Source organism: Centroberyx gerrardi, chromosome 22, assembly GCF_048128805.1.
Source record: "Centroberyx gerrardi isolate f3 chromosome 22, fCenGer3.hap1.cur.20231027, whole genome shotgun sequence".
NCBI lineage: Eukaryota > Metazoa > Chordata > Actinopteri > Beryciformes > Berycidae > Centroberyx > Centroberyx gerrardi.
Window position 1 is genome coordinate 6,158,406 of NC_136018.1, and position 14,650 is coordinate 6,173,055.

Genomic DNA, 14,650 nt, shown 5'->3' on the forward strand with positions numbered 1-14,650 from the left:
ATCCATGTCTTTTTTATTTGGGGTTTTTCCAGCCTTGTTTTTAGCTTTATTAGCCGGGACAGCAGTTCATTTCAAGCTAGGTTTGACACCGTAAAGTAAATTTAACAATCGTGCATTCCTAAATGATTTGGGAAGATGTAAACTAGATGTAGACAATAGTAAATTGGCTATAACTGTAAATGACACCGGTATTCTCCTTTAAAGTAACTTCCAGTCCCCCTCCATCCATGTGCTTATATCAATCTCATGGCATCACACTCCATCGCCCACTTTGTCTCATGAGCGATTGCTTAGAATAGCCGCTAATAGAATAGAAGCTTGTTCAGAGCTTGATCTGGTATTAGGCATAATCCATTCAATGTCCTCCATTGTTTTACCACAACATTGTGCCAAAGAAATGGATTTGCTATCAAATTAACTCTGGAAAAAAAAAAAAAAAAAATGAATCTCTCCTCGTAGAATTTTTTTTTTTTAAGATGTCTTTTCAGTTTCACGCTCAGCTGAAATTCAGACTGCAGCACGGCTCTCTGTGCTGTGCAGAGAAGCTAAATGGACTAATCAATCTCAGAGAGCATTTTCTGAGGCTGAATGGAGACGTACAGCTCAGAGCATATAGGCCTAACGTTCAGTATTCATTCATGAATACATCAAAGAGTGACTTGTAACAAAGAGGGCACGCTGAGGCCTTTAGTGGCGAGCGCGTTGTGATGAATATCCTTTTGTAGGCCGTGCGCAATTACGTAGGTTTACCCACAGCGATGAGGGGGGTTACATCAGCCGACTTCATAATGCCGGGGCTAACATTAGCGCTGCCGTCCGTCTGACCGCTCCATCAGAAAGAGCAGAGTGGCGGTCGTTGGGATGCCCCTCCTTTTCTCCGGCTCGGCCTTTAGACCCGCAAAAGAATGGAGGATGAAAAGAGAGAGCACTCTGTTTTCCTGGGGCTCCACTCTCTCTCCCGCTCTCCGTGATAATCCCGTCTGCGAGCCCGAGGGCCCCGATGGCCGCCGCGATGCCTCCGCCGATTGTTCAAATCACGCCGCGCTCTTTACGTTGCATTAGGGCTGGAGGATAACTCAATATTATCGTTTATCGTCTTTCAGTAGAATCATATAGATATCGTGACACACAATTCTGCTGTCTAAACTGACGATAACAAGCTAGCTTTATTTAGAAACTGACAAAATGAGGTATGAAACATTTGTTAAGGAGAATTATTTAGAAAGAAATATAATCCCGCACACTTTCTACACTTGCATAGTGCGACTTTTCAGTCATAGGACCTTCATCAGGCAAACATCCAAAGACTTTTAGGTGGGCAAAAAATATTTTTCTTTTAAGGAATATTATTTGAAAATTGCAGTTTTGTTTGACGCCACAGCTTACCATTCGGTTCAATGGGATGAACATGAATTTGATTATTGAACGTGATTTTGCATACGTGAGTCATATCGTGATATATATAGATATTGAAAAAAATCCCCAAAACGATTATGGTGATATTGATTTTTGCCATATCTCCCTTTCGTATTCACTTCACCGCCTCCGTTTCAAACCTCGTCTTAGACACGCGGAGGCTTCAGACGACTACACATGCTCTTTTTTTTTTTCTATTTCATGTGCCATATGTCCACTTTGGCTACGATGCTAAAGATTGCCTGGAGTCGGAAGCGGAGGGAAAAAAAAGAGGTGTGTGTGTGTGTAGAAGAAAAGGGGGAAAGCAGACATTATGTTCTTGTATAGGCTCTCATGCGTGCGTTTTGCAAGCTTAACCCAAGCAAACGTTAATGCTTCATGCTGTGTGTTTGTGTGTGTGTGTGTGTGTGTGTGTGTGTGTGCCAACGGACGTCACGTGACTACGAGTATTGTGTTTGTGTGTTTCCTACCTCATTACATAACAGAGGATTGAAAGTGAGGTAGTTTTTCAGCAAAACAACCAGCAGTGCGATGGAAAACAGCGAGGTCAGTTCGCCCCGAGGCAAGACCGTAGCAGCAGTTATTAATAACAGCAGTACAGGCAAAGAGAGCGTTGTACTCGCCCTGCATCCACTGGGAGCCCGGTGTAGTAAACCAGCTCCTGTACACCTGGAGAACATGCCACACCAGCAATATTTGTGTATGTGTGTAAGTGTGTGTGTGTGTATGAGAAATAGAAAGCAAGAGAGACAGAGAGAGAGAGAGAGAGGGGGAATATTGGCCTCTAAATAATGCCAGTATGCTTTTTCACCTCCATCTGCAAGATTCTCGTTGTTTTCATTTTTTATTTTGGTGATATCTTTAGTGCTAAGCGCTCATTGCTGTGGTGTTTCTGCACTGCACTTCTCAGAGATCACCTGTCAATCAAACAGTGGGGGCGGGACTGTGACGTCTTTTTCTTTGGGTTTTCTCTTGATGCGGTTTGAGTTTCTCTTTTCTTTGTCTGTTCAGCCATGGTGGCTATCGCTGCTCATGCTAACTACCCAGTTCTTCTTCTGTTTATTCCAATCAAACCGCTGCTTCTGGTATCGTGAAATGCATAACTTCCTAACTTCCTTCCTAAACTTTCATTAGCTTTCATACACTCAGTATAGGTTGAATCATTATTGTTTTTTGCAAGAGTGGGGCTTTGTGTTCGTTTGTGTGTAATGGTTTTTGCAATTCACACCGTTTAGATGAATTACAATATGCACTCTTTAGGCCGTGCAGAGCCTTAAGAGCCCTGCATGAGGGAAATCCAGTGTGCGCTCATACACCAGGCAGTACGGTAGAAGTCAAACAAGCATCAACCAACTGGGAGGCTGGAGGCTGAACATCCACGTACCAGTAGCTTGGTGATTCTCTAACTGCAGCGGCTAAGACAACACACTTTCCTCAGGGATTCTCTTAGTTCCAACAACACTGTGCTGCCACAGCACTTTGGTGTGAACAGGTGGAGTTTCCACTGTAAGCTGTGTTAATAATTAACAGTTTAGGAAAGCTAATTTTCCTGATCTGCATTAATCAAGCAAGGTCTCAGAAACAGAGAGACAATCCAGGCACCGACGCTGCACCTGGAGTAGAAATAAACAAGGTGACGAGATAGTGCTTAACTCTAAGCTCTGCACAACTATGGTGTTTCTACTACACAGGTGTAATGTGTCGTGCTCATACTGTAACACACAGTATGGTGTGTTGTTCCCTTGTGTTTTGTGTTCAGTTTGGTTTAGTTTAAACACCCAAACATACTCGGTCCCAATGTGAAAATCTCTAGTCAATCCCTCGTTCTCATTCTTTTGTCAAAACTGCAAGAAGACTGGAGAGAGGTGTGAAGAGCGTTGTTCATTTAAGAACATGTCCCAGGTATTAACTGTTCTGCGTTAGTGTCTTGCCACTACGGGCTCTTTAAAAAAAGTGGCACCGGGGGCAAAATGCATTAATAATACAGATCGTGGCACTCTAATTGAAGCCTTATTAACCCACTGTCACTAGTAGAAGCTTGTACAGCTTGAAGGGGAAAATCCACCCTGAAACATAAATGACACTTACCCTTCCTGCAGTTCAATCTTCATGAACGTAAGCGAGTCTCTCCCAGTTAAAAGCAACACAGTCATCAAGAGACAAATCATGGAGCTTCTCTATTGATTGGGAATCGGAGACAGAAGTTATTGATGACTGTGCTCAGGGTGTGCTTATGGAGATATAGGCACAATTTGTGTTTAAGACCCATTAATTCTATAACAAAATAGAGTCAAAGCTCTAACAAACACCCCAGGAGTCAAAGGTCAGTCACCAATTCATTGTCAGTTAAGCAGCTGCATGTTTTTTTTCTGTTGATTAAGCAGATTAGAGTCCTGATTCTGCCTGTAAGTTATATTGACATTGTATACATGTGATTTTCCTTCTATACACAGGTTTTCTTTTCTATTTATGTCAGTGTCAGTTGTTCTACACACAACCTGTGTGTGTAAGAGAGAGAGAGAGAGAGAGAGAGAGAGAGAGAGAGAGAGAGAAATTCAGCCAATATGAAAGTGCAGAAAGCTGGTTCAGAGAAATGTCACTCAGGTCCTCGCAGTCTCCTGATTTTCATTCGCGTTCATTATCTGGGTGTCATGAAACAACGTTCTCCCCAGCTATTATTATGTGGATTGTTGTAGAGTACATTTTCACCAAAGCGCTAACATTGTTTAAAGTAAGTATAGATTTTCTAACAGCACTTAGCCTCGGGCCGTGTTCCATTTTTATGGCTGCCAGAAGGGTTAAGCATCTAAACGCGGCGAGGTCGCAAAGACACTGTAGGATTTTCAGGCATCTTTGTTGAACTGCGCAAGTCTGAAATGTGTTGCGTTTAGCGATCTATAAAGCAAACAAACGGGATATAAAACAGATATGCAACTGGATCGCCTTCGGGTTGTGTTTACAAGAAACTACAACTTGTTTGTGCTGTATACACATATATATTCAGCCACTGGTTTGTCTTGTGTTCTGCAGCTATCAGCTAGAAAAGATGCATGCTAGTACCGGTGAAAGTAATGGTCAGAATGAGAGAGACTGATCAGATCTGATGTTGATTGAAGTTCAATCATAACGTTTCAACTGGCCAAAATGTAGTCGGGACTTTTTCCTTTCAAAGTTACCACTGCTGAGCGTTGTGTTCATCCATCCATCTGGAGTGCATTGTTTCTCTGTCAGGCTGTCAGTCAGCTGAGCTGTAGAGGAGATTCAGTTTCTTTAGTGTTTGACACTGATGAGGTCTAACTTAAGTGCAGACTAAATAGCATATCAGCTATAGGACGTTTGTTTTGTGTTAATTTAAAAAGCGGTATGCCTTCCTGAATTGCACATTTTTTGTATCATGTTTGATTTTATTTTTCATATTATTTCATTGGTTTTCAGAGGTAAGATTAGTTTGTATTATTGAAATATGAGTTGAAAAGCTGAAAACAATCATATCCCTTTGTATACTTGCAATAAATAATTTAGAAGATACTCCTAGATATCTGGATAGCATGAAAATGATCACCTTTTGATTACAGCCAGCAATGAAATTAATTCCATCATTTTGCTTGAATATACAAATATATAATCATTCATAACTTTTTAACTATACAAGTAGAAACTTGGGGCTTGGGTCATTGTTTTCAAATTAAATCCTCTTTAAATCATTTAAATATGGTTTATTGATCCTTGAATGAAATAAGAGATATGTTGGTGGAAACCCTACCTACTTCTTTGTTGTAATTGGAGTTATTTCTTTACTGACAATGTAACATTACTGTAGTGGGTCTTGCTAAGTGTATGTTAGCAGTAACATTCATTATTAAATTGTAGTAGTGAGCTATTATTGATGATTTGATTTGTTCCATTTGCGCTTATAGCTGGCAAACATGCAACTAATGCTAGGACAGTTTCATTTACTTTCCATGTTGTGCTCATCAAATTATTTGAAAAGTGCATCTCTGAAACTCTATCTTTGGAAAAAACAAAACATTACCTGAGTTCATTACTCAACGTTCCTTCAATAAAGGGGATACACTCTGTAAAATAAAGTATTATTTTGCCAACCAAGGACTTAAGGTACTCGTTATCCTTTTAAGAAACACCATAATTTATTTTTTACATGAGTTGGTGTCACTTTTATCAAACGACAGATATGTGACTTTGCAGTGAAACTCTTAATTCCTCAGCAGTGTTAATGGCGTCTTGCTGTCTTGCAGGGGCGTGGTGCGAGTGGACATCAATCTGCAGGATGTTGATATCGACCAATGCTCCACTGACGGCTGGTTTGCTGGAACCCATCGATGCAACCTGACCACTATGGAGGTGAGTCCGCCGAGCACACGGACCACGCTGCTGATTGATCCGCTCCATATAACCGTACAGTTACCTACACGCATTCAGTCACATCTCCAAAGCCTGAGAGGCACTAAATGGAAAAGCACTGAATCAGTGCGTCACATGATAGATGGACACTGATGTGATTCTTGATTAATGATGCTTTTACAACCAGTGTCTGCAGCCTAGATGTGTCTTACAGTGTTTGGTTTGACTAGACATTATCTTTTTAATGGCGGCATGATTCATCCAACTTCTATGAATCCTACTTTGTTGCAAAAGTGTCCATCTTAACATGTCATTTAATCTCATATGGAGTATTCAAATCATTCATAATAATGATAAAACAATAAAATAAACAAAAAACGATGCCAATGGGGTGAGTTCGGTTCACTTGGTTCCAATGTGGATCAATCTTTTTCTCGGTAGAAGCGACATTAACACAGGTCATCCCGCTGGTTTCAAGATAATGTCAATTCAATGTTATTGCTAATTCAAGGAAATCCTTCAAACAAGTGAAAGTGTTTTGGAATTAACTCACCCCACTGACAGATTTGTTTTGCTTGCTTTAAGAAAAATATAGTTTTTGGGGCGTTCTGAAGTTCTTAATTTGTCTGAGCCGCTCGGCGCATTAGGCCCACATCAATGTGAAAATAGCTCTTGTCGAGATGATTAAACTCTCTCTGTCCTCACTAGGAGGACATCGTGTACCCACATCCTCCAATTTGGAATGAGCTAACTTTCTCTTGTCCATTTTTATTTTCAACAGCATTACTTCAGGTTAGCCAGCTAATGCTAATTAGACAGCAAGTCGTTGCCAAACCTCCTTTCGCCCTTTGAGCTCTTGCTCTCTCTCTTTCTTGTGACTTGCACTTTAAGTTTGAGCAGGAGAAAAAGCGTCCTATCTGATCACGGTCTAATATAGCAATAATACCAAAGAAGGCATTCTTTAATCAGCTGTGCCTTGTACTTAGCCCCATTACCCTCATAATAAAAATCACAGTAAAGAATGCCTTCCAAGATATTGTGGCGTTTATACAGTGGCTTCCAACACATGTGTACCGCCTGAAAGGTTTCATTTAAAGCAGCATGCATCCATACAGTAAGAATAAAAAATAGGCGAAAACAAGGCAGATTGTTAACTAGCTCCTTGGTTACCATAACAGTTGGCATAACAACCAGTAAAGTCATGTTTTATGGGAAATAGCAGGACAGTTGGAACCTGTCTTTGACCAATCACATTGCTTGGCTGATACTACTCCTTGCATCATAACTCATTTATTATCTTTCCCTGAGTTTATCGTAACCTTTCGTTTGCATTGTGCCCTCTCTCTTCCCTAGTGCTGCTGTCTAGTGCAGCTAGCCTTTTGGTTGATGTGCCCTAATGCCTCTAACCTGTCGTTTTAGTCCCATCATTAAGAGTGATAGATTTTGAAGAGCCGCTGTAGATCAGACTGCTTCATAATACATGTGATGTAATGGATTGCTGTGAGCCTCCTTGAATAATTAATCACTCTCTTTGTCTGAGCACTTCCACCTCTCCATGGACAGTCAATGCCGGAGACATTTGGAGTGTGTGTGTGTGTGTGTGTGTGCATGTGTGTGTGTGTGTTAGGTGGCTATAAGTAGAGAAATAGATTGTTACTGGTATAGATTTTAGCTGGGTTTGCAAAATAATGATCTCTGTGTGCTTCAGTCAGTGTGCTTACAGTGCACAAGCGTGTTAGAGTATGCTTGCTCACAGCAGAATGATGAAAGCTGCTCTGGCCATGGCATGTTATCCGTCTGGTCTCTCTCACAAGCCATGCCTGCTTTATTACTGTGTTCATTATTATATACCTGCTATATATAAACAACAAGATAGATAGGGCTTATGTCAGCTATGTATCTATCTATCTATGTGTTATGGCTAACAGTTTGAGTTTTTGTTTGCTACGAGGTAAAGCGGGGGTAAAGTAGAGGTAAAGCGGGGCTAAAGCGGGGGTAAAGCAGAGGTAAAGCAGAGGTAAAGCAGAGGTAAAGCGGGGCTAAAGCGGGGCTAAAGCAGAGGTAAAGCAGAGGTAAAGCGGGGGTAAAGCAGAGGTAAAGCAGAGGTAAAGCGGGGGTAAAGCAGAGGTAAAGCGGGGGTAAAGCAGAGGTAAAGCGGGGCTAAAGCAGGGGTAAAGCAGAGGTAAAGCAGAGGTAAAGCAGAGGTAAAGCAGAGGTAAAGCGGGGGTAAAGCAGAGGTAAAGCGGGGGTAAAGCAGAGGTAAAGCGGGGGTAAAGCAGAGGTAAAGCAGAGGTAAAGCGGGGCTAAAGCAGAGGTAAAGCAGAAGTAAAGCAGAGGTAAAGCGGGGGTAAAGCGGAGGTAAAGCGGGGGTAAAGCGGCGGGAAAGCAGAGGTAAAGCAGAGGTAAAGCGAGGCTAAAGCAGAGGTAAAGCAGAGGTAAAGCGAGGCTAAAGCAGAGGTAAAGCGAGGCTAAAGCGGAGGTAAAGCGGAGGTAAAGCGAGGCTAAAGCGGAGGTAAAGCAGAGGTAAAGCGAGGCTAAAGCGGGGGTAAAGCGGAGGTAAAGCGGGGGTAAAGCAGAGGTAAAGCGGGGGTAAAGCGGGGGTAAAGCAGAGGTAAAGCAGAGGTAAAGCGAGGCTAAAGCAGAGGTAAAGCAGAGGTAAAGCGAGGCTAAAGCAGAGGTAAAGCAGAGGTAAAGCGAGGCTAAAGCAGAGGTAAAGCAGAGGTAAAGCAGAGGTAAAGCAGAGGTAAAGCAGAGGTAAAGCGAGGCTAAAGCAGAGGTAAAGCAGAGGTAAAGCAGAAGTAAAGCAGAGGTAAAGTGGGGCTAAAGCAGAGGTAAAGCAGGGGAAAAGCAGAGGCAAAGCGGGGCTAAAGCGGGGGTAAAGCAGAGGTAAAGCGAGGGTAAAGCAGAGGTAAAGCAGGGCTAAAGCAGAGGTAAAACGGGGCTAAAGCAGAGGTAAAGCAGAAGTAAAGCAGAGGTAAAGCAGAGGTAAAGTGGGGGAAAAGCAGAGGTAAAGCAGAGGTAAAGTGGGGGAAAAGCAGAGGTAAAGCGGGGGAAAAGCAGAGGTAAAGCAGAGGTAAAACGGGGGAAAAGCAGAGGTAAAGCGGGGCTAAAGCGGGGCTAAAGCGGGGGTAAAGCAGAGGTAAAGCGGGGGTAAAGCAGAGGTAAAGCGGGGGTAAAGCAGAGGTAAAGCGGGGGTAAAGCAGAGGTGATGTAGGCTATGAATAGAAAGCAGGATTGCAATGTAATCAAGTCTTGTAGGGCTGTGTGTGGTAATGTGATAAAAACAGCACTGGGAGGGAATGCCCCGTATTTGCAAACAGGGATTCATTTTGTTTTATTGCCCTGTGTGTTTTTTTTTTTCCATGCAGTTATTTCCTTTAACGGGTTTCTTTGGGGCCATTTGAATAAAAAAAGACAATAAATTCCTCTTGCTGTACATCCATGTTTGAATTTTTATAAGAAATTTGACAGCAGGTCAGGCTACAAATGAATAGCAGTTGGTAGCAGTTGATTTACTCGTAAGTGTTTCACTGAAACATAACAAATTCCATTCCTGCCTCAGATGTTTGCAGCAACACTGCTCTTCTAGTCCGACTACACATTCTGCTTTGAAAGCAGTGAGTCTGGCAGGCTTTATCCAGCATCTATGAATTCCTTTCATCAGACATTCACTGCTCCTCTTCTTTTTTAGCAGCGTTTTAAGCGACACTCTCCCAACAATTGAATTTGACAAAATGCAGTCGCTCCAGCCGCCCGGCTCCCTGGCCCGCGCTCACATCCTGCCTCTCAAGCTGCTGTTTGCCCAGCCAAGCATGCGAGCAGCCCAAACTCAGATGGAGGCAGATGCTATGGATGACTGATTCACCAGGCAGCCAGAGAAGACAAAAACAAAATGAGGCCCGGACTGTTGACAAGAAAAATACAATAACCCAGCGGCGTCAAAAGCCTATGGTTGTTTGAAGGCAGGCAATGCTATTTTAAAATCCAACACCGTTAACTGTTTGAATGGGTCTATTTTCGTTGACTCATCTGCTGTTGTTTTCCTCACTGATCATTTACACAAAACACTGCTTTAGAGCTATAGACGACTGTAAATGCCACCCAAACTCAGTGGGATGTCAGAATTGTAGCAGGGTGTGTGTGTGTGTGTGTGTGTGTAATGCTTGCAAGCCTCTGTGCATGGCTTCCATGTTTTTGTATCTGCTCAATCAAAAGTTTTCCAGATTTTTTGTGTTTTTTGAGATAATGTAAACAATGGAGAAAAGATAGATAGATCGATAGATAGATAGATAGATAGGTAACTTCCTTCCATCCCTTTGCATTATATTCATTGCTAAACACAGTTGTATGAATGGAGGAATATGTTATTTTTATGATCTGGGGAATCAATATATCACTGTGAAATTAGCGGAAGTTGCGTGTGACGGGGGAAAATCAATCAAGACTGCTTTGGTTTGCTGTCAAGGACAATATATGGCAATCAATTTTATTATGAATTTCTGGCTGCAGGCATTAAACTAAGAGCAAACATTTTATTTTCTTTGATGAAGCATTCTTAGCCCAACTGTAAATCTACTGATCAAAGTGAAAATCCATAAATCATTACCTGTGTCACAGCCGTATTAAACACATGCTGTAAACCGGAAGATGATCAACCGCAATCTTGACTTGACTTTCTTCCAAACTGGAGTCAAAGTGTTTTATTTATCAAATGCACAGTATCACACAAGGTCATTCTGAACAATGAAATTCTTAGGACAAGGCAAGCAACAACTACGTAGTAGGCATAAGAAAAAGTCGTCATACAAGCTTGACTTTTTCCCCCCCGTCTTTTTTTTTTTTTTTTTTTTCTGCCCCTCATCTCTCACTAATGGCACTTCCATTAGTGTGTTCCACTGTTCTTCAAAAGTCCTGGACTTCGCCGCCCCGGGGGCACCTTTCATACGAGAACATGGCTGTGGATGATGATGAATGTTTCAATCAATTAGCTTATTGCTCAGAACAAGTGGTGGGGCCCTGGGGGAGCGTAGCCTGTGAAAGGCAGTGACACATAACCTGAATGATTACTCCAGCCGGTACGACCGGGACTGCAGGCTCTGTGCGGCTTCTTGTTGAGAGCTGCTGAGTGGTGGATGGAGCTCAGGGCCTCTGCCGGTTAGAAAACAACATTCATAGACGAATAATCATATTAAAACATGGTCTGTGGTTGAACTTTGATCACAGATGTTGTATATTATTCAAGATTATTGATAGATTGTCTGTAGTGTGGCCCCATCTGTTTGTCACATCTTGTTGTGTTTAAAGACTCCATGAAACACCATCTTTACTTCCTTGATTTGTTGTTTGTTGGGGTGGGACAAAACATCGTTCAAAAGTCTAAACCAATGGAATATGAGTCAGGGAGAGAAAGGCAGTTTTATTTGATGAGATTGTTCAAAAATCTGTGATGGTTTTAGTGGTTGGAATTTATATTTACGCCTACTAGTGTAGCATGAGGTCACCATGAACGATACTCTGTTTTCCAGTAGGAGTTCATTTCAGGTGGACTTTAAAATCTAGAACTTCGATGCTACCACTCTGACACCATGGCAGACGAGAAAAACCATCAAGCACCGTGTTACCACGCTTGGTTTGGACAGTTTTGTCAGAACAATTCCACCGGGGGTTTGATTTGTTGGATGGGTCTCAGCTCTCTAAGTGAAATAGTTCCATATTTGGCTCCTGGCGCCAGTTTGTCACCCAGTTTAGATGAACTGGGATCCAGTTCAAGACTTGGTGGACCGTTTGATGCCGCTGCCATGTTTTTAGAGGTTTGAATCTGTTGAATTTTGCACTGCTGGAGTCCACTGTCAAGAGCCAGACTGCTGCTCTGTCTATTCCAATTCTTCTTCTTCTTCTTCTTCTTCTTCTTCTTCTTCTTCTAGTTTAGTCTAGTTTATTTCCATAGCCTTTTATCACAGTCAAGGCTTTACATACCGTCATATAGATCTTCTTCTTCTTCTTCTTCTTCTTCTTCTTCTTCTTCTTCTTCTTCTTCTTCTTCTTCGTCTTCTCTTCTTCTTCTTCTAGTCTCCAGTCTAGTCTAGTTTATTTATATATAGCCTTTTATCAGTCAAATCTCAAAGGGCTTTACATACCATCTGCTACATGCTCTTCTTCTTCTTCTTCTTCTTCTTCTTCTTCTTCTTCTTCTTCTTCTTCTTCTTCTTCTAGTCTCCAGTCTAGTCTAGTTTATTTATATATAGCCCTTTATCAGTCAAATCTCAAGGGGCTTTACATACCATCTGCTACATGCTCTTCTTCTTCTTCTTCTTCTTCTTCTTCTTCTTCTTCTTCTTCTTTTGTCTATTCCAATCTGCATGTTTATGTCCTATGAAGGTGACACTGAAATCAAATGTCAGCTTTGCAGAACACACGTGCTGAATGTATTGTGAGTTCATAAATTTTGGTTATCACAACACTAATACTTAGCCTTGTATGGCTGTAAAGGTCTGACTGTCCACACCAAAAAACACCAAGCATATTCAAGAAAACACAAACCAGCCAAAAAACACAAACCCCAGCCCGGCAGGGAACATTTGACGGTGGCGGTGTTTCGTACGCTCAGGAGGACGTGTGGTTTATTTTTGCTTTGTTGCGGCCTTGCTCTTTGTTGTTGAAAAACTGAAGTGGATTTTCCAGCTCCGTCTGTCGAATGGCTGTTCTATCTTGACCTTGGTTCACAAGGTTGTCCCGGCCCGGCCCGCTATCATCTCAATCACACTGTGATTTCCCCGCCGCGTGCCTTGTGCTGCTGAATTAATAACGCAATCAGTGTTAAACAACTCCTGCCACCCTCCTGTTCTCACCCTCTGTCTCTCTCTCTCCCTTTCTCTCTCAGATAGGCACACACACACACACACACACACACACACACATATGCACACACACCATGACAGGGATCAAGAAATCAGTTCCACAGTCCATTAACAGTAATCTTTCACATTGATTGAGCCAGTATTTGGACAAAAATACAACTTGGTGGATGACGACCCGAGTCATGACCTTAAACCCCGGCTATTTATGTCATGCACTGTCATGATTTATTTTGTTTAGTTGGCCTGATATTTTGCTGAATAGGCTAAACGTACATTTAGTTGAATATGGCTTTTGATGTGGTTTAATAGATAGATTTGTTGATTAAATTGTACTTCAGGTAAAATACTCGGTTGAGGCATTATCTACTGACAACACTTGCCATGCAAGATGTTAATATTAATAAGAAACAACTTACGAGGATGAGCTGCTGGGCTCCACCATCATCAGTATGCAGACTGGAGGGAAGTTACAGTGTTCATGTTATTGTGTGTTCATGTTTTATATCTATTTGAACACTTTTTTATGCTGCTTCAGTGCATAATTTATATTTTATTTGCACACAATAACATGTTGTACTGTAATACTTTGCTTTGCTACCATGAAATATGATACCATGAAATAGATAGATAGATAGATAGATAGATAGATAAATAGATAGATAGATAGATAGATAGATAGATAGATAGATAGATAGATAGATAGCCTCAAGGATATGGATAAGGATATCTGTCAAGCTACTTTTACTTTGGGTCTGCTGTTAATTTGATAAATTAAATGTATTAAAGACAACGGTCAAGAAGTTATATTTTAATGGAGATGTGTGATTGAATAGACATTAACATGTACAGGTTGAATTGATGGGTTTAATTGCAAAATGCTATATACCCATTTGGAAAAAATAATTGCTACCTGAATTTCATTAATCTATGTCACAAATAAGATTGATTTCATCCTCAAAAATGTTGCTGGATTTGTATGCAAAGGTCTCGGGCTTCATTCTATCCCATAATGAGTCGTACTTTTATGCCAGCAATCATTTTCTAAGATAAGTTGTCTGTCATTGTGAATGAGACTCTGGACTAGGGTTAGACTGATAGTCCACTGCTGCATAAAAACAGTCTCTGAAAACCTGCAATGATATTTTATTGTCTTTGCATATTTAATCGTTCAATAATGTTTTTTGTGAAGCATTTAAAGGCAGAAATCAATCAATTCCGTGCCATTGAATAGGTGTGGGGGGTCACCAAGCCTTAGAGAGCTGATAACCCTAAAAGTATTTCATTAGTCTGGGTTTCAATGGAGAGTTTTAGTGTCCCATGATGGTCTAAATGCTGTTTCAGAGGTTTTTTCACCCTGCCAGAACTAGAATTATGGGGAGAAAACTGCATACTTGTCTTTGTTTGGCAAGAAAATGAAAAATAAAACCTAAAGATATTGAATATCGGCACAAAATATCGGCTATTGGCAGCTTCATTACAAAATATCAGTATCGGCATTAGGCTGCAAAACGCCGTATCGGTCGAAGCCCAGTCTGGACGGCCCTCTGGAAAAGAGCATCAAACAGAGGACGATGAAAAACGATCAAATGCATCAATTTAACAATTTATTCCTGCTTTTGTTGACTCTGCCTTCAGGGAAGACCCACAAATTAGCTTTCAAAGAGAGGGAGAAATGTGTTGTTCTCCACAATTATCTCACAATTACACTGACAGCTCACACAAAGGCCGGCCTAAGACACTCGGAGACAGCTCAGCCAAGACTGTCACCGGCTGAATATGAAATAAAATACAGTTTAAAACCCTTCGGCTGCTGTGATGCACCATACGTGATGTCAGTGTTGTGACACCAGAACTTGAGGTTTGATATAAAAACCTCAGATTTTCAAACGCAGACAAAACATTTGGTTTTCATGAGATTTCGCTATACTAAGCAACAAAAAATAAATAAACATAGAGGTTTAAAGTTCAAGATAATCAACATATACTCAAAACATTTGCATTTTACATTATCGGTA

At 41.3% G+C, this 14,650-nt stretch overlaps 1 protein-coding gene across 2 annotated transcripts in view; it reads left to right on the forward strand.

Moving 5' to 3' along the window:
* The window catches only part of gpr158a (G protein-coupled receptor 158a), a 66,099-nt gene that overhangs the window by 6,511 nt on the left and 44,938 nt on the right, over window positions 1-14,650 (forward strand). For both annotated transcript variants that reach the window (XM_078291302.1, XM_071895503.2), the window contains exon 2: window positions 5,673-5,778. In XM_078291302.1, coding sequence (XP_078147428.1) covers window positions 5,673-5,778 — 106 coding nt within the window. The remainder of the gene's footprint in view (window positions 1-5,672; window positions 5,779-14,650) is intronic.